Source organism: Strix uralensis, chromosome 28, assembly GCF_047716275.1.
Source record: "Strix uralensis isolate ZFMK-TIS-50842 chromosome 28, bStrUra1, whole genome shotgun sequence".
In the NCBI taxonomy this organism is placed as follows: domain Eukaryota; kingdom Metazoa; phylum Chordata; class Aves; order Strigiformes; family Strigidae; genus Strix; species Strix uralensis.
In genome coordinates, this window is record NC_133999.1 from 3,412,053 (window position 1) to 3,434,267 (window position 22,215).

At 41.3% G+C, this 22,215-nt stretch overlaps 1 protein-coding gene across 4 annotated transcripts in view; it reads left to right on the forward strand.

The window, feature by feature from the left end:
• Nucleotides 1-22,215, forward strand: part of DOCK5 (dedicator of cytokinesis 5) — an 86,218-nt gene that overhangs the window by 29,240 nt on the left and 34,763 nt on the right. For all 4 annotated transcript variants that reach the window (XR_012626598.1, XM_074852048.1, XM_074852050.1 and 1 more), the window contains 22 exons: nucleotides 1,089-1,237; nucleotides 2,089-2,224; nucleotides 2,371-2,528; nucleotides 3,240-3,321; nucleotides 4,071-4,200; nucleotides 4,909-4,981; nucleotides 6,530-6,672; nucleotides 7,382-7,507; nucleotides 8,070-8,194; nucleotides 8,565-8,663; nucleotides 8,816-8,888; nucleotides 9,748-9,851; nucleotides 10,478-10,670; nucleotides 12,046-12,143; nucleotides 13,098-13,187; nucleotides 14,301-14,401; nucleotides 16,765-16,899; nucleotides 17,634-17,745; nucleotides 18,895-18,965; nucleotides 19,925-20,031; nucleotides 20,476-20,612; nucleotides 21,334-21,429. Coding sequence is in view for 3 of the 4 variants with exons in the window: in XM_074852048.1 (XP_074708149.1) it covers nucleotides 1,089-1,237; nucleotides 2,089-2,224; nucleotides 2,371-2,528; nucleotides 3,240-3,321; nucleotides 4,071-4,200; nucleotides 4,909-4,981; nucleotides 6,530-6,672; nucleotides 7,382-7,507; nucleotides 8,070-8,194; nucleotides 8,565-8,663; nucleotides 8,816-8,888; nucleotides 9,748-9,851; nucleotides 10,478-10,670; nucleotides 12,046-12,143; nucleotides 13,098-13,187; nucleotides 14,301-14,401; nucleotides 16,765-16,899; nucleotides 17,634-17,745; nucleotides 18,895-18,965; nucleotides 19,925-20,031; nucleotides 20,476-20,612; nucleotides 21,334-21,429 (2,538 nt within the window). In the remaining variant the exon portion in view is untranslated. The remainder of the gene's footprint in view (nucleotides 1-1,088; nucleotides 1,238-2,088; nucleotides 2,225-2,370; nucleotides 2,529-3,239; nucleotides 3,322-4,070; nucleotides 4,201-4,908; nucleotides 4,982-6,529; nucleotides 6,673-7,381; nucleotides 7,508-8,069; nucleotides 8,195-8,564; nucleotides 8,664-8,815; nucleotides 8,889-9,747; nucleotides 9,852-10,477; nucleotides 10,671-12,045; nucleotides 12,144-13,097; nucleotides 13,188-14,300; nucleotides 14,402-16,764; nucleotides 16,900-17,633; nucleotides 17,746-18,894; nucleotides 18,966-19,924; nucleotides 20,032-20,475; nucleotides 20,613-21,333; nucleotides 21,430-22,215) is intronic.

Genomic DNA, 22,215 nt, shown 5'->3' on the forward strand with positions numbered 1-22,215 from the left:
ATTTGCTGATAGACACCAGCCAGAGAGATTATTGTGTTTCCACAGAATTACTCTGATTTCCATGAAACTCTTGTCTGGAGGTCACACATGGACATGACAAGCCATGCGTGAGTTACCAGTGGTTAGAAAATGAACCTTGAAGTATAACATGCATACTGGCAGGGAAGCAGTATATCCTAGATATTGATGCGTTTTGTTGCTGTTTTGTTTTTTTTTTTAATGTAATGGATTTTGAGTGTGTGATGGGACAGAGTAAGAGAGCAGGGAGCCATGAAAATGAGTCCATGGGTTCAATTTGCTTAGTGTTCTGGCTTTAAAACATAGTTGCTAATGCTGTAAACAGTGGTGAGGGCAGAGATTCCAATTAACCGTGTTGTTAATGTTGTCAGTGTTGTATTCTGGTGACAAAAGGCCTTTTTTATATGTAACAAAGAGGCTGAAGAGTTCTTCAGGCTGGTGAAAGCTATAGGAGGAACAGCCATGAGAAAAAGCCTATGTGGGCTTCAGTGTTGATCATCTGTCGTTACTATTTCTGTTTTGGCATCACCTTTAGACTTTTAAAAGCAACTAAAGTGTTTGCCTCAGAGTCTTACTGTCTAAATAGGCAAAACAAATGGGAAACATGCATAAAAAATGACTTGTCCCATGTCACACATTCTGAGAGCGGCAGAGGTAAGGAGAAAGAGCCTTTGTATATTAAGTTGGTGTTCCTGTCTCAATCTGCTGGAGCACAGATGCGATCACTTAACGTCAGCTCTCTGTCCTGTATATAAAAAGCACCCATCTTAGCAGTTTAAGTGCTGGAAAACACCAGAAGTCTATTTTTTGTCGGTGAGGTTTTTCTGAAATAATGTCCTGAGGAAATGGTGAAGACCCTGAATCTTGAGACACTTGAACCTTGGCAGTGCAGAGTACTGGAGAATTTGTTCCGCGGGTCTAATCCTGTAGTGTCATACAGTGCTACTTTGAGATATTTTTAGTTAAATATAACTAGTATGGTAGATTCAGTTGAGTACATTTCAGAAAGCTTACTGAGCTCATTGTTTTCAGGCTATCACTAGTTTAAAATTGTCCCTTTTTTCCTGTAGGACAACAAGACGACGCAGTTTCGGCATGTCCAACAGATGACTTACAGCCTGATAGAATGGAGGTCACAGATACTGTCTGGGACCCTTCCCAAAGATGAGCTAGCTGAGCTCAAGAAGAAAGTCACTGCTAAGATTGACTACGGCAACAGGTAAACTCCAAACTATGTCTTGAAGGCAGAGCAGACTCCCCAGTCTCAGTAAAGGCTGTAGGTGGCTGTTAATACAAAATGGTGTAAACGGCCGCGCAAGGGGAGCACTGAATTAGGCTTTATGTTTTTCCTTGGAAAGGGGATGATTACAGCTTTCAGTCTCCATCAGAATGTGACTAGCCTGGCAGGTGGGCATGTAGCAGTTGGTTCTTCATATGCCAGCAATCTCTTTGGCTTGGCAGGAAACATTACCTGTCTTAATTCTGCAGAAATGCTGGCACATGATTGTATTTCCCGTGGAGCACAATTTGTGCCTGACTAGCTGGAGCCAGGATTTGGCTGCCAGTTATGAACTAAGCTGCTTTATCAGCAACTGAGTAATATGATTCTATACACCAAAACTCCACCTTTCATTGGTTTGTACGGAGCAAGGATTGCCTCCAGAACTCATTTATCTGCCTGTCAGACTTGATTCAGGTCAAACAGTCAATTAAGAAGAAAGCTTATGGCAAAGAATAATAATTAGCCGTAATCCATAAGCCTGATAGATATACATACCTTTCTTTAAAAAAAAAAAAAAAAAGCACAACCTTTAAGCGAGAACAAAGATGTCATCTTAGAATTAAGTTACCTGACTAATTATTTTTCCCTTTAATGGGAAAATGAGGGGTGAGAGATAAGTATTTCAGGACAGGAAAACAGCAATGTGATTATTACAAGGAATGGAGTTGGTGTGCACTGGCTGCCTAGTGCAGTCCACAGTTTGATCTGTGGTTTGTGCTCATTCAGTCCCCTTTGCTTCTTAAATATTGTGTTGCTTCTTTCGTTCTCCTGACTTGCATGCTATTTAGGATTCTAGGTTTGGACCTGGTTGTACGAGATGACAATGGGAACATCTTGGACCCAGATGAAACCAGCACAATCTCTCTCTTCAAGTCCCATGAAACTGCCTCCAAAAGAATTGAGGAAAGAATCCAGGAAGAGAAGGTACATCTCGTGTCGCTGGCTTTTTCCTCTTCAAGTAACTAGTACCCACTGTATCTGTGCATTCCTCTTAAGGATATTGTGCTACTTTGGCAGCAGAACTACTCTTCTGTGTTTGTTTTTAATGGGAGTTTTCTCCTTCTTTGCAGTCCCTGCAACAGAATTTGGACCTCCGAGGGCAGCCAATATTCAACACAACACATACGTACAGCCTGTATGTAAACTTCAAGAATTTTGTCTGCAATATTGGAGAAGATGCAGAGCTGTTAATGAGCCTCTATGATCCTGATCTCTCTAAATTCATCAGGTAGGAGTTTTTTTGTAGGGGCATGAACAATTTAGCCGTCAGAGTGGTCATTCTAAAGAAGCTGGCAGAGCTTAGAAAGGAAGATCCAGCAGATGAGTTGTTCTGTTCTGTTGGTTGCTGCCTCAGTAGTGATTTGGAAGGGGGGTATTTAATTTCAGATGAGATGGGAAGTCAAGCCCGTGCACTGAGCCCATGCACTCCCCTTCTTAAAGCTGGGCATTTCTGTGATACATTAGTCAAAATCCCAGATTGTCTCTTTATGTTCCTAAGTTTCCCTACTGTTGCCACTAGCCTTGATGCATTTGATTAATTGCTTCCTGTTAAATCATGTATATGCATGATGTTTGCTGTCAAGTCAGTACAAGTTCACACCTAAGAGTTGGGCATCTGGTACTGGTAGGAGAAGATATGAAGAACTTTATCAAGGAAGCATGTACGTGTCAGGCACCCTCTGTCTCCATCATTGAAGTTATCAGGTGTGGACGTGGAATCAGAGTTCTGTAGGGGAGTAACTGAGAGTGCCCATCGACATCGTGCCTGCCTTCTGCCTTCTCTGAAATGAGTCACTTCAGAATCACTTTGGGATAGAAGATTTCGGCAGAATTTTTCAAATATTCCTAAAAGATCAAAATATTTTTCAGCTTTTGCCCAGGGAATGGGAATGTCAGGTGTTGATTTATTTAATATCTTTTTTCCTTCTTTTATTTGCAGTGAAAATTACCTGGTCCGTTGGGGCAGTAATGGGATGCCTAAAGAAATTGAGAAACTAAATAACCTTCAAGCAGTCTTTACTGTAAGTTATTGTATTTACATCCTGGAAATTCTTCCCCCACGCTGCAAACATCTGAGTTTTGGGTTCTTTCCTTCTCTTGTCCTCCCACCCAACAGAGAGGGATCATGTGGCATTTTGGGGTGTTTTCATGGATACTTAAGATCTTACAGGCAGCCTCAGAGGAATGCTCTGTAAAGTACTTTTTTCAATATGTCAGTCCAAAGCAGTAGTAAAGTATTACTTTGCAAAGTACTGTCAGTGGGTGTTGCTTACCTGTGCATTTCTGAAAATCCTATTAAGCACTTCTCTGTTGGAGCCTAAATGTACCGAAAATCTAGGCTTGAGATCATAGTTGGTTGTTGTCCATTGCTTTGCTGATCCTCCTCTTCTTCTTTGCAACAAGATGTTAATGGAAGAATTGCACATGAAGGGAATAACTTCTGACCAGTAGCAAAGGTGGCACAAGCTAACTGCTTTGTCATCAAGACCTACTATTTTGGCAATTAACATCACTTAACTCTCCTTTCAGTACTGTTGCTGGGGTGTGTTATCAAAGAGTAATGGGATGTTTAGAAATTGCTGTGTGGAAATTGCTAGTGTTTTTGTAGTATGGTTTTTTTCTTCCCTCAGGCTTGAAGGGTACTTGTTTTACTTCTTAAAAAAATAATTTCCTTTTATATATGTGTACAGTCTAACAAAAAACCTTACTCTCTCTGTCCTTTTCCATTCATAAAGTAGACTGATATAACTTTATTTTAAATAATTTCTAGGATTTAAGCAGTTCTGACTTGATCAGACCGAAAATCAGCTTGGTGTGTCAGATTGTGAGGGTGGGGCATATGGAGCTGAAAGATGGGAAGAAACATACCTGTGGACTCCGGAGGCCCTTTGGTGTGGCAGGTACGACAGATCCCATCAGTGGAGAAAATGGCATGACCCAGCGGCTGGGACAGCGGCCAGGAGTCCGTCAGCAAAGCCTGCTGACCTCATAGTGTCAGCAGCTCTGGCTTCAAAATGGAGATGCTGATACTGAGCTGCATATAGTGCCCCTCTGAGACCTTTTAGTGAAAGGTCTGTGTGAAGATGAAGTTCTGGTCCTGTTCACTTTTTGGTTTGTGTCCCCCCCTGAAAAGATAACACACTGCCATCAGTGCAGTAGACTTTTCAGATCTTTATCAAAAAGGGATTTGCTCCTCATGACTGATGGGATAAAGCTGGAGATTTTAAAGGAGCCTTGGTGAATGAGACATCCAATTCCTGTTCAGTTCCTGCGATCTCTTGTGAAGAGACTGCTGGAAATTCGTGGTGGAAAACAATTTCAAAATAGTCAGCATTTGGAATCTAACTGTAATTTCTTTGCTTTGAAATGCCAGAGTCCCATCTGGTTTTTATCAGAGAGTATATTCACCTTCACTGTCATAGGCTGACTTATGCATCAATGAGAAGGTGCTTTTTAAAAAGTTAAAATGAGAGGGGTGCTCTCTGTTGCTGTCATGAGTGGCACTGGGCCAAAATAAGCAACTGCTGTTTCCATTCTGATAGGAGAAAGCTCTCTCTGTATTCTTTAGCAACTTGGCAAACCTGTGTGATGAACTTGTGTTGTTGCAGTGATGGACATAACTGATATCATACACGGAAAGGTGGACGATGAAGAAAAGCAACATTTTATTCCATTTCAGCAGTAAGTACTGGACTTCAGAGTTCATCACATATCTGGCTTATTTAAAGCAGTTGTCCTTTGGAGAAGGACAAATTTGTGTGGGAGCCTGGCAGTGTACCAAGGTCTCTACAAATAGATTAGCTTATGGCAGTAGTCAGCTCTTTGAAGGAAAAGATTTTTGTCAGTCCTCTGAAGCTTTTGTTCCCCTTGATTTACATGTCTGTATGATAGGCTAAATTGCTTGGGGAGTTTTGGCAACGCAGCTAAAATTGCTGGGTACCCGTATCGTCTGAGGTAAGAAAGAAGAGCAGAGTGTGAAATAACATCGTGGGGTCTGGGGGATGTGACCTTCAAAACTATGAGGGGGTTGGGAGGCAAGATTTTCAGAAACACCTGAGCACAGAGAACACAACTCCTCCTTGTCACTACTTGTGGTCCCTGTGCATTGTCTGCCTCTTAACTCCCCAGTACCCGGGAAGGGTGAGTCAGAGGGCAATAGGAAAGGGATTACTCCCTCCTTCGGGGAAAGAAAGCCCGACTGTGTTTTGCATTTCTGTATTGCTGGTTAGACGTGTGTGTTCTGCCTGCTCTCTGATTGCTCACTTTTTCAGCACATTAAAATAACTAAAACGAGGCTTGTTTGGGTAGACTCAGCCGTGTTGTTACAGTCCTAAATACAGCAATCCATTTGGTGTAGCCATATGTTATTATAAGGTATTTTTGGGGGAGATTGTGTGGGTTTGTTGTTTTTTGTTTTTGTTTTTTTTTTCCCCCTTACCCTTTCAGGGCCTGAAAGGCTGGAAAGAAGGATGTCTTTGCAGAGTAATGTCGGTCTTTTTTTCTTTTTTCCATCTTTCTTCTGTTCTGATGAGGCTGAGTTTAGATCCAAATCTGGACATCTCTATCAGCATGGGGAACCTGTGAGGACATCATTTTGTAAATGCTTTGGTTCATTGTTGATGGTGTGGGGACAGGAGTAAAGTCAGATTTGAGATCCAAAGCTCTGTAGACGTGTTTGTGACTAGGGAGATGTTCATCACTTGTGTGGCCTCACAGTAGTTGTTGGTTACGTTAATTTATAACTATTTAATCTACATAGTCTCTTAGGGCCAGCTCTGAGGCACACCTGAAGACAGGGCTCAGCTCTTATGGGAGCGCAAGGCTCTGTGCTGAGCTGTTCCTGCGTGGTGGCCCATAGCTGGGCTTGTTCTCGCAGGTCTGCAGGGCAGCCTGTGGATGGAGAGCAAGAACAAAGCAGAGCTGGCTACGTTTATGGTTGTCCTGAGGGCTCTTATTTCAGTATGACACAAATAGAGTCATGGAGCCTTTAGGTCAGCGTTACTTATCCTAAGCCTGAGCTAGCACTGTGATGTATTTCCTAGTGTAAGAGTTTAAATGTATTTCCATTGGGTTTGTCCAGGTTGAGAAGAAAAAAAAAAAAAATTCCCATGGAATCCTTTAAAAAAATACATTTCTTTGGAAAACAGTCAGCTGTCAGCCAGCCCTCTTCTTGCAGAGCACATGTCTGATGTTAGTCTGCTTCCCAGTCTCTATTGTTGTCCTTCTCAGGATTGCCATGGAAACATACATCAGACAGCGACAGCTAATCATGTCCCCACTGATAACTTCCCATGTGATCGGAGAAAATGAGCCCCTCACTTCTGTCTTCAACAAAGTCATCGCTGCAAAGGAAGTGAATCATAAAGGGCAAGGTACAGCAGTTGGGCGAGAAGCTCATGTAAAAACCTGGTGCGGGGAAGGGTTCCCCTTGCTTACGAAGGAAAATAAATGGCTTGTGAGAGTCCAGAGATCAAGGCTTCCTGGAGTTTGCTACCTTCCCTGAGCCAAACGTATGGTCTTTGTAATGGTTGTCACCCCAGCGCATTGGGAACTAAAAAAAAGATAAAACCAGGAGCTGTTCTTGTGTGAAAAGAGCTTCTCTAGCTGCTAACTCATTTTCTAGTAATGTAATATTTTTAAGGTAAAACTCTCTATATGGACATAAACTGTTTTTAAGTGAACACGGCTGATTGCGTATTCTAAATGGCTTTGGGTTTAAACTGCATTACTCCAGGTTCTTCTGCTCTTGCTTGTGTCTTTAGTCAGATACGCTAGCAGATTCATCTCAGAAAGTTTGTATTTTACTTCAGAGAATCTACTTGCCCAGTAAGACCTTTTAACGGTTGGACTAGATGATCTTCAAGGTCCCTTCCAACCTAGATGATTCTGTGATTCTGCCTTATTCAGCATTAGGGACAAGGACGACTGGGCAAGTGAGGATCAGCTTGGGATATGTAAGGCACTGTTGCGTGGAGATCACATGAAGAAATAGTTTTCTGTTAAGCATAGGCTTAAATTTCCTGTTTTCATACTTTTTTTTTTTTTTTTTTCCGTAAACAAGTGCTACCTTTCTTTTCTTAGGTCTTTGGGTCTCCCTGAAACTGCTTCCTGGCGATCTAGCGCAGGTTCAGAAGGATTTTTCCCACCTTGTAGACAGATCAACTGCTGTGGCTCGCAAAATGGGATTCCCTGAGATAATCCTTCCTGGTAGGTCCCATATGCCTTTACACTTCTGTGGAGTGAAAGAGACAGCTGAGCTGAAATTCTAGAATTTCTGCTATGAACAGATTTATTTTAAAACTATCCGAAAACTTGTTTTCATTTTTCTTGAAATTTCGAACGGATCTTTTTTTTTTTTTTTTTTTTTGGTCAAAGAAGTGAAAACATGAGCTTCCTTTCTTATACTGAAAAATGATAGTGTGTGTACTTTTTGGAAGGTTTCAGTTTAGTCAGAGAGACATTTGTGTTACATATAGGTTTGACCCTTCTCTATTTAATCCATTTAGAGTGGATTTAGCCCTATAGGGCTCATTACATTAAAAAAATTTACATAAAGGCAGAGGTTTGTAAAAAGAAGAGTGGTACATTTTAAAAGATTTTGTATAATTTGAGATGCAGATGAAATGGTGTGATGTTGGGTGTCATTAATTAGCTGATATCAGTAAAGGCTAAGAAGATGATAAGGATAACATGGTACACAAGGATGTTAAATGTTAACTGTAAAACTGTCTGTGTGAGGAAAAAACTCATTGAGTGCTATGAATTTTAGGTGATGTTCGAAATGATATTTACGTCACCCTGATACAAGGGGAGTTTGACAAGGGGAAGAAGAAGACTCCCAAGAATGTAGAAGTCACCATGTCTGTACATGATGAAGATGGCAATCTCCAAGAGGTATGATGGCTTTTGCAGGGGGTCACAAGGGTGCTGTGTTCGCTGGGTGATAGCTCCGGTCCCTGGGATCAGATGTACCAACTGTATGCAAGAACTGTGTGATAATGAGCAAGAGATGTTATAGGTGATCTCAGTGACCAAATTTAAAAACTCACTGATTTATTTTTTTTAATTTATGTGAGCAAATCTTTAAAGATTTTGTAAAACTTTCAAAGAGGTGACATGCACTGAGTTCCCTTGACTGTGAAGCGTAGGCTTTGAGTAACTGACAGTTACATGCTCTGAAAATTTCTGACCCAAGACACTTCTTGCTTTCATTCTGGACCTTACCTTTTCTTTTCCCCCCCTGCCCTTGTCTTTTTGTCCAAAGAAAGCTATCCATCCTGGTGCCGGTTATGAAGGTGTCTCCGAATATAAGTCTGTTGTTTATTATCAAGTCAAGCAGCCTTGCTGGTATGAAACTGTAAAGGTAGGAGTGTGTAATTTACAGTCTTGCTTTCTTTGTGTGGAAAACGGAACTACTTTAAAAATCGGTGGGTGCATCAGTAACAGAATCTCTTGTAAATTGGCTGGCGATGGAGAATGCTGGTGCTGCAGTTTTCATTGCATTATCCTGTGCAGGTGTCCATTGCAATAGAAGAAGTCAGTCGTTGCCATTTAAGATTCACTTTCCGTCATCGGTCATCACAGGAATGTAAGTATCAGAGAAGGAGGAGTATTTACTCTTCCTGCTCTCATTGAGATTTTCTCAGCATCCACCAAAAGTGTAGCGCTTACATTTCTACTTATTTCCAGTGTGGTGGATTTTCTTGCAAGTACAGAAAAATAATTCAGACTTTCTACAGCCTTAAAAAAGGTTTTTTGGTGCTGGTTTTGTTCTAAAACTGAAACTAGATAGGGAGCAACATGTTAGCCCCACTGAAAGACAACTGTCAGTGCTTATTGCTGCTTTGGCTTCTCAGTGTATGGCGTTATTTTTATTTCAGGACCTTCACAAAATTCAATGCAAGGCCTGGTGGACTTCTAATGGTCTTTCTACAGGAGGATTTCTAATTAGGTTAACGAAAGGCTAATGAGAAAGTTGGAGCCAGAAGTTTCATCAAATGACTTCAGAGCCCTGAAACAAGAGCAATAATGTGAGACTAAGTCCTTGGAGGGCTCTCAAAAAAATTGTCTTAAGGTACCTGGGAGATGCAGTGATGCAGTCCCACAGCCATACCTCACAAGCAGATTTGCAAAATCCCAACCAAAATATCTCTACAATTATATCTGTCCATCTAGCAGCACAATTAACCCCTGAAATTGAGTGGCAAAAGATGCTTCAGAGAGGGTGTTTTTCAGTGTAGTTGCAGATACCTGCTAAGTGCCTTTTGATCAGAGGGAAAGAGAGAGAGCTCTTTCTACTGTGGATCACAACGTTTGCTGGCTCCATCACGTTACCGTGTGATGCTATTAAATACAGAAGAAGCTGTATGTAGTTAGAGAGCTGCATTATGGATACTATGGGCATAAATAAGACAATTCCTAATGAAGATTTTTCTTTCTGTTTGCAGCTAGGGATAAGTCTGAGAGAGCTTTTGGCATGGGCTTTGTGAAGTTGATGAATGCAGATGGAACAACACTGCAAGATGGCAAACACAATTTGATTGTTTATAAGGTAGCTGGGGCATTTGCAGTCTTCACCTTTGTTTAACTAATCAAAACAACTCTCTTGGCTGACTTTTTTCCTCAAAATGTAAACATCATAATTGCAGAGATTTTTAACAATTTTTCTAGGATAATAGGGCAGAAATCCCTCGGCTCTGCTTTCACTGATGGGTTTTCTGACTGCAAGTACACAAATCCTTGTGTGTACGTGTATAGAACATTTTTTGTCTAACATCATCCACTTAGCGTGCAACAAACAGGCCTGGTGCCTACCTGCTTTGGAGGATCAGTGTGTGATGGGGAGAGAGAGATGGTGCCTTTCACAGTAAGAGGAAAAGTTAATGTATTGCAGTAGAAAACTGTGAAGTGAGATGTGGGGGCAAATCCTCCTAAACTCTGTGGCTTGAATCATTCTGAAAAGAGCTTAGTTCGTTGGCAGTATGGGCAACTTCTGTTCCCTAAAGTTAGAGGCCCAAACAGACAAAGTGAGTTAACAACTGTAGACATGAAAAGGTGTTTAAATCCCTCTCTGGCTGTGACTGTGTTGAAGTGTGTCGGCAGATGAGAACTGCGAGAGGCCAGATGAGGTGTGCTCAGCCCAGGATAACCCTTGTCTTTGCTGTGTTCAACCAACAGGGTGATAACAAGAAAATGGAAGATGCTAAATGCTACTTAACTCTTCCTTGTACCAAAACGGAGATAGAGGAGAAGGAGGCCCCATCGGGGAAAAATCTGCACCACCTAGCCAACTTCACACCCACTAAAGATAGTACAAAAGACAGCTTCCAGATTGCCACTTTGATCTGCTCCACCAAACTCACCCAGAACGGTAGGTCTGGCATTAGCAGCCTAGCTGTATCACGCTGTATATTTGAAGTAGAGAGGGCACTTTCTTTAAGCAAATCTTTTGGCGTTGCAGCAAGTGTAGGCAAGGTGCTTTAGCTTTAATCTTGCTGTTTCAGATGTCAGTGGCAGCCTGATCCCAGCATTGTTGGCATCATGTTGCCAGTACAAGCTACAAAGATGCTTACGCAGCCACTAAAGACCATGTCGCATGAATATTTTATCCAAACTACCAATGTTAAATTGAACAGGTTTGTTGGCATGTATAGAAATGGCACCCATCAGTGACAGTGTATATGTGTTTTCAGAATGATAAATGTTTAAGGTTAATTATCTTCTTTCCTCTGCCTGTTAAGAATGTAGTAATTAGAACTTGAACTCTTCAGGATGCTGTTATGCATTAACTCTGCACTGCGTGCTGGCAAAGTGGTCAAAATGAAGAATGATGTATATGTGAGAATGAGTACAGTACATGCTGGTAAATGATGTGAGATTTCCAGTAGCTCTGGAAGGCTCTTGGTATAACCTACTCTCTGACTTTGGGAAAGAAGCATCTGAAAATGGCACCAGCTGTGGCTCCAGCGAGGTGTAGCTGCTGGGAGATGAGCCTGAACTGTTCTGCCCGCAGGTCGAGCTTGGCCAGTTAGCTGAAGTTAAATGCCACACTGACACATCCATGCACATGAGGGCTGGATCTGACTTCCATTCTCCTGTCTGATGTGCAGGCCGAGCCCGTTTGCATCTTTCTGCCGTCCCACATGTTACCTCTGTCTCTGAATGTGGCATTCTTGGTCAAGGCTGTTAAGTTTCAAATGTATTCTTACATCTGAAGGTAGTAAATTAATTTAGTTTCACAACAGAGATGATCTGTACCTATTTCATTAACACGGAAGATGTGTGTGAAACCTGCCAGACTCCTACAACTGTAGTTTGTGATGAAACCTGAGGTCCTGGGGTGTCCCAGAACTGTGACAAATAGCTCTGCAGCTTAATGTCATTTATACAAGAGGCTTCAATTTTAACTTTAAGAACCATCTCCAAGAGGCTGCTCTAAAGTAAACACAAGCGTTAGTAAGAAAAGTCATGCACAACATAAAATTCCTAGCTTGAGATGCCTTCTCTTGAGTGAAACAGAAGCCTACAAAATTGTCTACCTTACGTTATCAAATTACACCAAAATTAACTTTCTTGCCAAGACAAAGGAACCATCTCAAGGTGGTAATCTGTACATCAGTGTGACTTTTCCTTGTAAGCTGATTCTAAAAATAACCTCTAGTGCTTGTTCTGTATTGTTCTGTGGCCGTTAAGTCAGCTGTGTTGTTGTAATCTGTTTCTAATTGCTGATGTTCTGTCCTTGCTAGTTGACCTGCTGGGTTTGTTGAACTGGCGTTCTAACTCTCAGAACATAGCTCACAACCTAAGGAAGCTCATGGAGGTGGAAGGAGGAGAAATTGTCAAGGTATGCATAGAGACTTGAATCTCCTTGTTATGCAGACACTTATGTATGTGCTTGAGGATGACCTTGGAGCGTTGTATCTGGGTTGTACCCAAAAGCTCTCTGTATAGGCTAGGAGAGCTGTTCTAGCTGCCCAGCAACAGGAGAGCAAAAGATATACTTTGCCCTAGGAGCTCTCATGAGTGGAATTCACCAGAACTACAGAAGTTAAATGTTGCCAGCATCAGGGAGATAGTGGTGACTTTATTTCCCCCTGTATCCTTATGAAATAGAAGCTACATTCAAAGCCTAACTTTTAATTTTCAGTAGTGGCTCTGGGCCTCCTTTGTGAACAGGGACTTGCTGTGGGTCTAGGAACAGAGTGCAGAGAAGGCCCAAAGAGCTTATAGTCAGAGTACCATGGGCAGCAGACCTGAAATGTGGAGAAATGCCACAGAAAATTATCTGCTGGAGGATTTAGTAGGTAAGACTACTGTGGTTCCAAGCGTGGATCTTCTGGCGTTATGCAAGGTCATGGATTTACTTAACGGCTGAACAACTGCTGCAGTAATTGCTGTGTCATTGCAGACCAGTCTTGATGTAAAATGTCATGCCTTAGTACGGTGTATGTGGTTGATTTGGCCCAGTGCAAACTTAAACGATATGGACAGAATTAAGTGTATTCGGTAGGTCTCTTGCTAGATAAAAAGGCAATAGAACAGAAAAGGGAGGCCATTTGGAGCTGATAAGCAAAGAACCTCTTTGCTGTAGTGAGAGAGAATAGCGTGATGATTGTGACAAGCATGTGAATGAATAGAGGACTAAGATCCTTTTTAAAATGTTCTTTCATGGACAGCTTTTACAGTTCAGCTGGGCTAGTCTGCAGAGGCAGAAGTGATCCAAAAGAGCAGGCTCTCGTGCAGGAGTCCAGAAGTAGTCGTCTCTTCCCACCCTTTTACTGTTCTTTTTCCCCTCTAGTTTTTGCAAGACACCCTTGATGCACTTTTCAATATAATGATGGAAATGTCAGAAAATGAAACCTACGACTTCCTTGTGTTTGATGCACTGGTGAGTGAGTCTTCTTTTGTGAATTTAGAGTGTTCGTTTTTCAGCCACATTTTCAGTCTGTTCCTGGTGGTGCTTTCGATGAGTGGTTGGTATTTTGCTCTGAGAAATAAATTATGTTTAAACACTTCTTCAGGCATTTTCAGGAGCTAGGACTGAGATACACATTGAGCTTTTTAGTAACCACAGTGAGAACAGTGATAAATGTTAAATAATTTATAGTAATTTCTTTAGATAACTTCTTACATTAAGGCAGTTTACAGAAGAGAAAAGCCGTATTATCTAGCTGAAGCACAAAGTGAAATGATTAGTTCAGGGTCATGGTGGTGGAGGATTTGTGGCTGTGGTGGGAGTGGAACCTGTGCACCCTAAATCCTAGCCCAGTACTTAGGCAGTAGGGACAGCTGCTCCTCTGAACCCTTACGGAAGGATTGTAATGAGTAAAAGAGTTCACAAGGAGTTTTCTGCTTCTTTGGAGAGCCTGCTTAGTATTTGTGTGAAAGGCTCTGGCTTTGGTGAGCAGTGCAGTAACAAGGCTGTGTGCTTCGTGCCGATCCACAAATACCTACTTGGCAGTTCAGGAAGAAATAAGAAGTCAGATGTACCCAGCTGGCACTGGTCGGAGGAGTGAATATAGGAGGACAGAATGTCCTACAGGTCGCTGTAGGAACAGGCCTGAATGTTTGCTGTGAGTATAAATCATCAGAATCTCAGGTTCTAGCTTGAAAAGTGTCATTTTTTAGCTTTGAAAAACAGCCTTCAGCAGCTCTATGCCTGTGTAACCTGTGCTATGACAGTGTCACATAAAGACTGTGATTAGTGCTGTTTCCTGTATCACTGCTGCTGCTTTGAGAAGTAGCTCCCTTTTATCTCTTAAGATTTTCTATCCAAATGCTGCGATGACCTACCTTCCCTCTGAGCAATGAGGTAGCTGTGCACCCCACAGTATTTAGTCACTGTTAGAATATGAATAACACTAGCATTGATGCTATTAGAAAACCAAACAAAAATATGACCCAGCAAAATAAATGACATGCAATTAGAGACTGAGTTCCGTTCGAGTTAGTTAGAGGTTGTACGGTTCTGTACATCTGTTTCCTTTTGAATTTTTGGCAGGTATTTATTATTTCTTTGATCGGAGACATCAAGTTTCAGCATTTCAACCCTGTACTTGAAACTTATATTTACAAGCACTTCAGTGCGACCCTGGCGTACGTGTAAGTATTGGTCACCACGGGCTGTTGGTCAGATGGCGTCTCGCTGATCCTGTCAGTAAACTACACCAGTGTGATAAAGGCAGCATAGACCAGACAAGAGTGTTCTGCCTGATTCTTCTCTGCTTTCAGGAGAGAAAGAAACCCTGTAATTACTCCTTTACCCTGTAAAAAGTTTGTTTAAAGAATTTTTTCTATATAGAAAAGACACTGCTGTCATGGAGAATCATCTATGAGACTGTGTGATTCTCTTTTGACCTGTAGTCCTCTGTGTGTGGGTGTTTGTGTTGTAAAAACATCTTCATGTTTTTACATATTGATTTCCTACAGAAAATGGGTTTGATGAGGTCAGTCTGTATACATCTCTCCCTTACAACATTTGAGTGCTTTGGTCTAGTATTGCTGTAGAAGACTGGCGGGGTGCGGTAGGGGTGGTGGTTATGGGTATACGCAGAAGACAACAGAAAATACCATAAGTTGGTGTGTGGGGGAATTGAAGGAACACAAATTCGTAAGAAATCTGGTCTGATAGGTATTGCTGCTTATGGAACTCTTCTGTCTTGCCAGTAGCTGCTTCAATCGTTCAGTCCACCCCACCCCAAAAGTACTTCGAGCAGAGGAAAGTTTGAAATAGTCTGTATACTTTGTACTCTGGGCTACAATTTTAGGGTTATGGTAGGCAGAAGCAGAACCGTATGTGGCTGAAATAAGAAGAGCAATGTTGTGGTTGATGGTAGCAGGGATAAGAATGGTGTTCACCTCCACTCTCTGCCTACAACCAAGCAGGTTGAGCAGGCCACAGACTTCAGAAAAGGGTTAAATGTCATGGTGAGGTTTAAACATGCAGGTTACATGAGATTACACTCAGTACTGAAACTCTCTCACATAGACTGTCATTTGTTTAGAAGAAATTTTCAATTCTTTGCTTTTGGACGTGTGGGTATGGACAGTGGGAGTAATTCTGTTTCCCTGTAGCATTTTTTTCTGTGGAACTCAAAGCAGTTTAAAAAATTCAGTTCACAATCTTTAGTCCTATTTTATCAGGGAAGGAAGAGCAGATGTGCAGAATTTATTTAGGTACGTGTGAAAATTTAGTTGGCTTCATGTGCTTAAAAATGAGGCATCTGTTTAAGTGCTATAGCCAGTCAGAGCTTACGTGGCCAAGGATACCCAGAAAGTTGGTGGAGAAGCCAGGAATAACACCAGGATCTCTTGACTTTCAGCTCCTTCATCTAGTGCCCCTCAACCTAAGGGTCATTACCCTCATGGTAACAGGCAACTAAAATGTTAAAACTGAGGCCAATAGGGAGGGTAAAACCAGAAACCAAGCTCCTTTTCCCCTCTAAAAGTCTATTCTTATTTTTACTGATAAGCATGAATTCCTAGTCCTGAGTATTCAGCCTCTTTTGGTGGCTGTCAGCCTAAAGATAGTTCTGTGAGGAGACACAGTTCCACAAAGCTCTCACGTCCCCATCTCCTGGAATGCTTTCTTCTTCCCTGCCCTGGCCACACAATCAGTGCTTGCATATGATTTCCCTTCCTTCTTCCCTGTAACCTATGGAAAAATCATCATTCTGATTTCTCTTCACTATAAATAAACTTCTTTGTCTGATTAATGCGCACGCTGTATCTTAGCTTTGTTGTTCCCTTGCCTTTCTTTTCAGCTTAGCTTAACCATGTGATAGCTGCATAATGCCAAGTGGACTGTGATATTATATAGTGTCCTTCATGTGCTCCACATGCCAGAATTTGACCGAGCAGGGAATTGGATGCTGGGAGTGTGGCAAATAGAGCAAGCAGGTGCAAAAGCTGTTTTATACCTGGCCATCACTCACACACCACTTCAGGTGCTGTGGGTTGTTTAATGAAAAGAAGAGGATTTTGCCTGAATATTAGCTGCCATAGCACTCACAGGTCCTGATCTGATTCAGCAGAGACTAGACAGCAAATACTCACAACGTGTTTATGCAATTTCTGTTCACAGTTCTCAGAGCACTCAGTATTGCTTTGGAAGCACTTTGTGCTCCACACGTGAGAGTTGCTAACGTGTGGAGGTGTCAGTCCGCTTTCAGTACTAATAGGTTTTCCAGCTTCCTGAGCACTTCATTTTAGGGAAAAAGAAAAGCAGCTCAAGAAGCTGGAATGTGTAGACAAATTTGTAGACTTTTCTGTGAATTCACGAACTGGTTATGAAAATCTGGCATCCCATGAAGCCAAAGATTCCAGAAGGAAATAGGCTGTGGAGAGGAACCCCTGTCTGATATCTGTTTATTAGACTGTAGTTCCTCTCTGGCATAAGGAAGCTGAGCTTACACAGAAACTTAACTGTGTCTATATTTATTCTCCTTTTTGTTTTATTTCCAAAGGAAACTCACCAAAGTACTGAACTGTTACGTGGGAAATGCTGATGACTCCAGCAAGACAGAATTGCTGTTTGCTGCTCTGAAAGCCTTGAAGTACCTATTCCGGTTCATTGTTCAGTCACGAAAATTGTACCTGAGGTGAGACCAAGGTCATTGCCATCCTTGTATCTCCTTTTGGAAGTCAGTGAGAGTTACTTCCAGTCAACACCACTGGAGGGTATATTCTTTCAGCATATCCTCTATCCTTGAACTATTAAGAGGAGTATCTTTCTGCCCTTTGTCTACAGCTGGAGCAAATAAGTTGAGTAAAAATTGAAATTGCTGATTTGAAGAGGAGAATCCTTTCAGTCACCTGTAGCATGCTATAAGCAGCATATGGTAGTGCTGAAAAGGAACCCGTTATTTATTAAGAAGTTAAAACAGGGAATTACTTCCTCATTTTAAGAAACTTTAAGAAACAAATGCACTCATGGTTCAGTGAGGTGAGGATGACATGTTGTCCCGTTAGGGTATGGTCAATGACAGTGGTTTTACCATAGCCTCAAAATACGTTTTCAAAGATTTAAGGTGAGTGTTTGGAATCCTTTCCTCATGTTCATTCTGGCTTTTTTATTTAATACAGAATGAGCTACTTGATTCTTGGAACGCAAGCAGAATTTGATGCAATGGCAGTTTAAAAAGTGCAGCTTTTTCCTTATAACAGATTACAGCAGGAAATTACTGCAGAATCCCTGATGCCATTTTTACATTTATGTCTTTGTGGAAGGAGATTGCACTAAGATGTTGTTCCATGGGATAAAATCATATTTCAACTACTATGACACTGTTAGCCTAGATTTATGTGTATAACTAGCTCTTTCTGTCCTTTGTAGTTTTTATGGGAAAAGTGAAGATGGGAATGAATTTAATGATGCAATACGCAAGCTGTTCCTCTCCTTCAATGTCCTCATGGACCGGCCTTTAGAGGAGGCTGTCAAGATTAAGGTAGGCATAATTTGCAGGGAGAGGTAATATCTTTTATTAGATCAACTGATACAGTTCGGAGGGGGGTGGGTAGAAAAAGGGACAAGATTGAGGCACGTAAAACCCATGCAGATGAGTCACACCACCTCTGAATGTCTGTTTTAATGAAGTGTGTGTGGCAGGAAAGGAATATTTAAACTCCAAAGTTTATCAAATAAAGATGAGAGCTGTGGCTTTGCTGAAAACCCTTCAACATCTGCTAGGATGAAAGCTAAGAACCAGTGAAGGTGTAATCTACTGCAGTGAGGAAGACACTTCAACCAGTAACACCAAGCTTGAGGGTGATGGAGATAGAAATGTTAAACTACTGCAAAAATCAATGTAATGCTGGGAATGAAAGTAATGACAAAAGAAATGGTTTCTAAATGTATCTCAGATCTTATCCTTGTTTTTCCAGTGTCAACTGGATTACGACCCTTTTGTTTATGCTCTGAGGAAGAGCAGAGCAGCCATGCAGTGAGGCTACTAAATTGCTAAAGGCAATGAGGCCTTGAGATTGCTTTCTTCATTTCGATTCTTCTAGCCAACGTGCTTTTCTCTGTTTGAAGGAAAGATTGATTCTAAACTTTTAACTACTAGCACTTTGGTGGTTTAAAGCCTGGCTTTGATTCTCATGCAGTCAGAACACCTGCTGGCAGCAGCCACAGAACATCACAGAGGGACCTTTAGTTGCTGTTGCACTTAGTTGTCTGGATGTTACTACCTAGATAACTTACTACTGTGTACATGGACATGCTGAAGTATGCAGAACACTGAGCCAGTTTAACTGACTAGTGCTTTTCATGTCAGGCTATAAGGAGCTTAATCCCTGGAACTGCAGGATGGTTGCAAAAAATAAAGAAAAAAACTTGGCTATGAATCCTTCCTCCTTCACCTTTTCCGCTCTGCACTGCAGATGTGTGGTTGCTGGAGGCTCTCTGGATTCATAAATTTGATCTTAAGCCAGTTTGCTACAGGTGTCTGCATATTTGCTTCTTGACAAAAACTAGATTTGCCATGTGAGCTATGGGCATTGTTGTTGAGACTTTATACCCTTTTAGAATGAACTAACTCACTCAGTTTCCATGTGTGTTTTATGTCCTTGTTTGTTTGTTTTTCTTTTTCTTGCAGGGTGCCGCTTTAAAGTATTTGCCAAGCATCATAAATGATGTCAAACTAGTATTTGAGCCTGTTGAGCTCAGGTAACCATATTAAGTTTGTTTGTCCTCTAAACCCAGCTTGTCTGTTGGGAAGAATTTTGGAAACTTTCCTAAAAACAGCCACTCTGATTATGACATGACGATGCACATACTGTGCATGAATTTGAGGAAGCGCTTGCAGGCTTTAAGAGAAGTCAGTTTAGTTCAAAGGAATCTATGCATCTCACTGCTCGCTCTTAGGCACTTTGAGATTTTACCGAAAACCAAAATTTGAGGACTGGGGAGTGATATCTTGAAATGCTGTGCTAGTTTCCACCAGTTCTAAACCGAAATGTGTGACAAGGGCATAGCCTTGGTCAGGAAAACAAAAGTTGTATTTATTCAGGAAATTCACAACACTGTGTGGATTTCGGTTCTTTGGTGCTCATAACTTTGCCCAGAACCTCCCAACCGTGCCTTCTTGTTCTGACACAAATAATTTCCTCATAAACACTAGACAGACAGCAAACGTACATGGAATTTAATTTAATGGAATCTCAGATTGAAATGAGTCATCACTCTTGATGAAAGGGGCATCTGGAAGGATATGCTCTTGCCATTGTATATAGCAGTATTTCAAGTCTCAGCAGTGGTCTGCTGAAGCTTTGCAAAATTCTGCTTTCATTTTGGATGAAAGTAAGTATGATTATCTTACGCTGGCACTGGAGGGCAGATAGTATTGCCTTTTTATAAGCTTTTATGATGTATCTAGTGTGTCTTGGGTTGCAAGCTTCAGTTTAATAGGTTTGAGCCTGAAGTTTCTTAATACTGTTCTGTTTTACTATAAGTCCTGTGCTAAGTTTCTTGAAAGTAAGTTAAGACTCCCTAGTAATTTGCCTGGAGACCACCTGCAGGTGCCACACAGTGACAAAACACCCAGGTCCAGGACAGTGTAAGTGTAGGACGGAATCACGTTGGGTGGAAATGCTGATCATCTGCTTCCTTTATGGTCTGTACACTAGTGAACTGTTCAGCAAGTTTATCCAAAGTATTCCCGACAACCAGTTAGTTCGACAGAAGCTGAACTGCATGACCAAGATAGTGGAGAGTGACCTGTTTAAACAGTCTGGTAAGTAGCAAATTGACATCTCTGGATTCTGCCTGGGGCCACGCACCCTTAAAAACAAAAATGTCTTTCAAGTTCAATGTCTGTCAGTCATCGGTGGTAGTCTACCATTAAATCCATCTTTAGAAATATTCCCTGCCGTGGAACAACTGAAACTGTTTTTGCTGTTCAGTCTTTATACAATGCCTAATACTGTAGGATCCTGATCCAGTGTGTTGATTTGGAAGGAGGCAGAAGGTGAGAGTGCCCTGTTTGATGCAATACATATAATTACAGGTTATTTATGACTCTGTCTAGCCTGTTAGTGGTAACTCAAGCGGATTTAAGCATGTTTTGGTGTCCAAGATAAAGTTATGAGCAGAAAGCTAATATGTGGTACCCCTGTATACTGAACGCTGAAGAACTTCCTGAGGCCAACAAGATGTGGTGCTCTGTTTCATTTTTTAGAATGCAGAGATGCTCTTCTGCCACTGCTAATAGATCAGCTAAGTGGCCAGTTGGATGACAATTCAAACAAGCCTGACCATGAGGCCTGCTCACAGCTACTTAGCAATGTTCTTGAAGTCCTGGATCGGAAAGATGTGGTGAGCATGAACTGTCAAGGGTGCAAATTAAGGTTAATTCTTCTTTTGAGAAGTTATGGCAAAGAAATGTTCTCATCTTGTGCTTTAAAGAATTGCGAAGTTCTGACGTTTACAGAAATTGTGTTGCATTGCTGTAGACTTCTTTGAGTCTCTTTGCACATAAAGTAGCTGTGTCTAAAAAGGAGCCATGAAAGGTTGAATTAGTGGTTATCACTACAGTACAAAAAGCAATTGCTTTCCTTTCTAGAGACCAAAATGTTATTCCCAGCTACTTTGGTGGCTTGTTGAATTATTTGGAGCAAGTCATAAAAGTGTTTGGTTTCTCATCTTCTCTGCTATGACATAGGGACAACGATCATTATTCAGCAGGAGAATACAGTTACTCGCCACATTAGTGATGGAAATTGATTCTAAGTTGCTGTGAAAAGAATAGTTTGAACTGAAGAGCTGTTCGGGGAAAACAAAGCCAAATCAAAGCACCAGCTTTGGTTTAGCTATGCCAGGATGAACTAATGAAGCTGCTGTAGATCAATTATGCTAGTTATCCACCAAATGTATACGTAGAGTATTTGAATCGATTGCTCATGGGGTTTAAATCTCCTTTTTTGTATCCTCTGATAACAATTAACCACTGTCAGGGCAGTCCTCCCACACAGGGAGCACTCTATAGAACAGTATACATTAAGAATTGTCTCAGACTTTCCTTATTGGATATCCCCAGGGTCCCACTGCTGACCACATCAAGCTGATCATGGAACGCCTGCTAAGGAGAATAAACCGCACAGTGATTGGAATGAGCAGACAGTCTCCACACATTGTGAGAGCCTTTTACTTGCTTCGGTTATTACTTTACCATTTGTTATAGTGGAATTTATTCTCCTGGGAGATTTCAGTGTGTAGCAGTGGTTTATGAAATCATCTTTCCGTTTCCCGCAGGGCTTCTGTGCCACTAAAACATGGATTTTGGTGGTTTTCTGAGACCAGGTATTAGGATACAAATTGTCCTGCTCCAGCAGCAGTTTGAACGGAATCACAGTTGGCTGTGATTTCTAGTTCCTTTGGGCCTTTGTGCACAGAGAATTTGGTTTCAGTGCAGTTTCTAATACACAAGGAGTCTTTGCCAAAAAAATGCTCTTTTGCCACCTTGGCTGAACAAGATTAAATGCTGAAGGATGAGGCATCTCTAAGGGGCTTTCTGACTACTGAGTGGCATCTTAGAAGGTGTAAGCAAGTTGATATGTTTTAATTTGCCCTCACGTACAGAATGATGGAAAAATCAGGAGCTTGGCGTACATAGATGTATCTTATTTTTGATAAATCTAAGGTCAAATTAATGCTGTTACCAATATGTTTGCCCTGAGAATTACAGTTGGCCATAGTAAATACTAAAATTAAATAATCATTTAGGTTGAAAAACACCTTTAAGATATGATGGAGTGGTTTTTATACATATATATATTCTATTGTTTGGATGATGTGTTTTTCTTGCAAACTGTGATCCCTGGGGAGAAAGACAGCTAAACCAAGACTTCCTACCTGAAATTTAGGAAGTCTTGACTGGTTTGGGGTAGAGGACTAAACAGTCGCACAGAATGATGTAAGG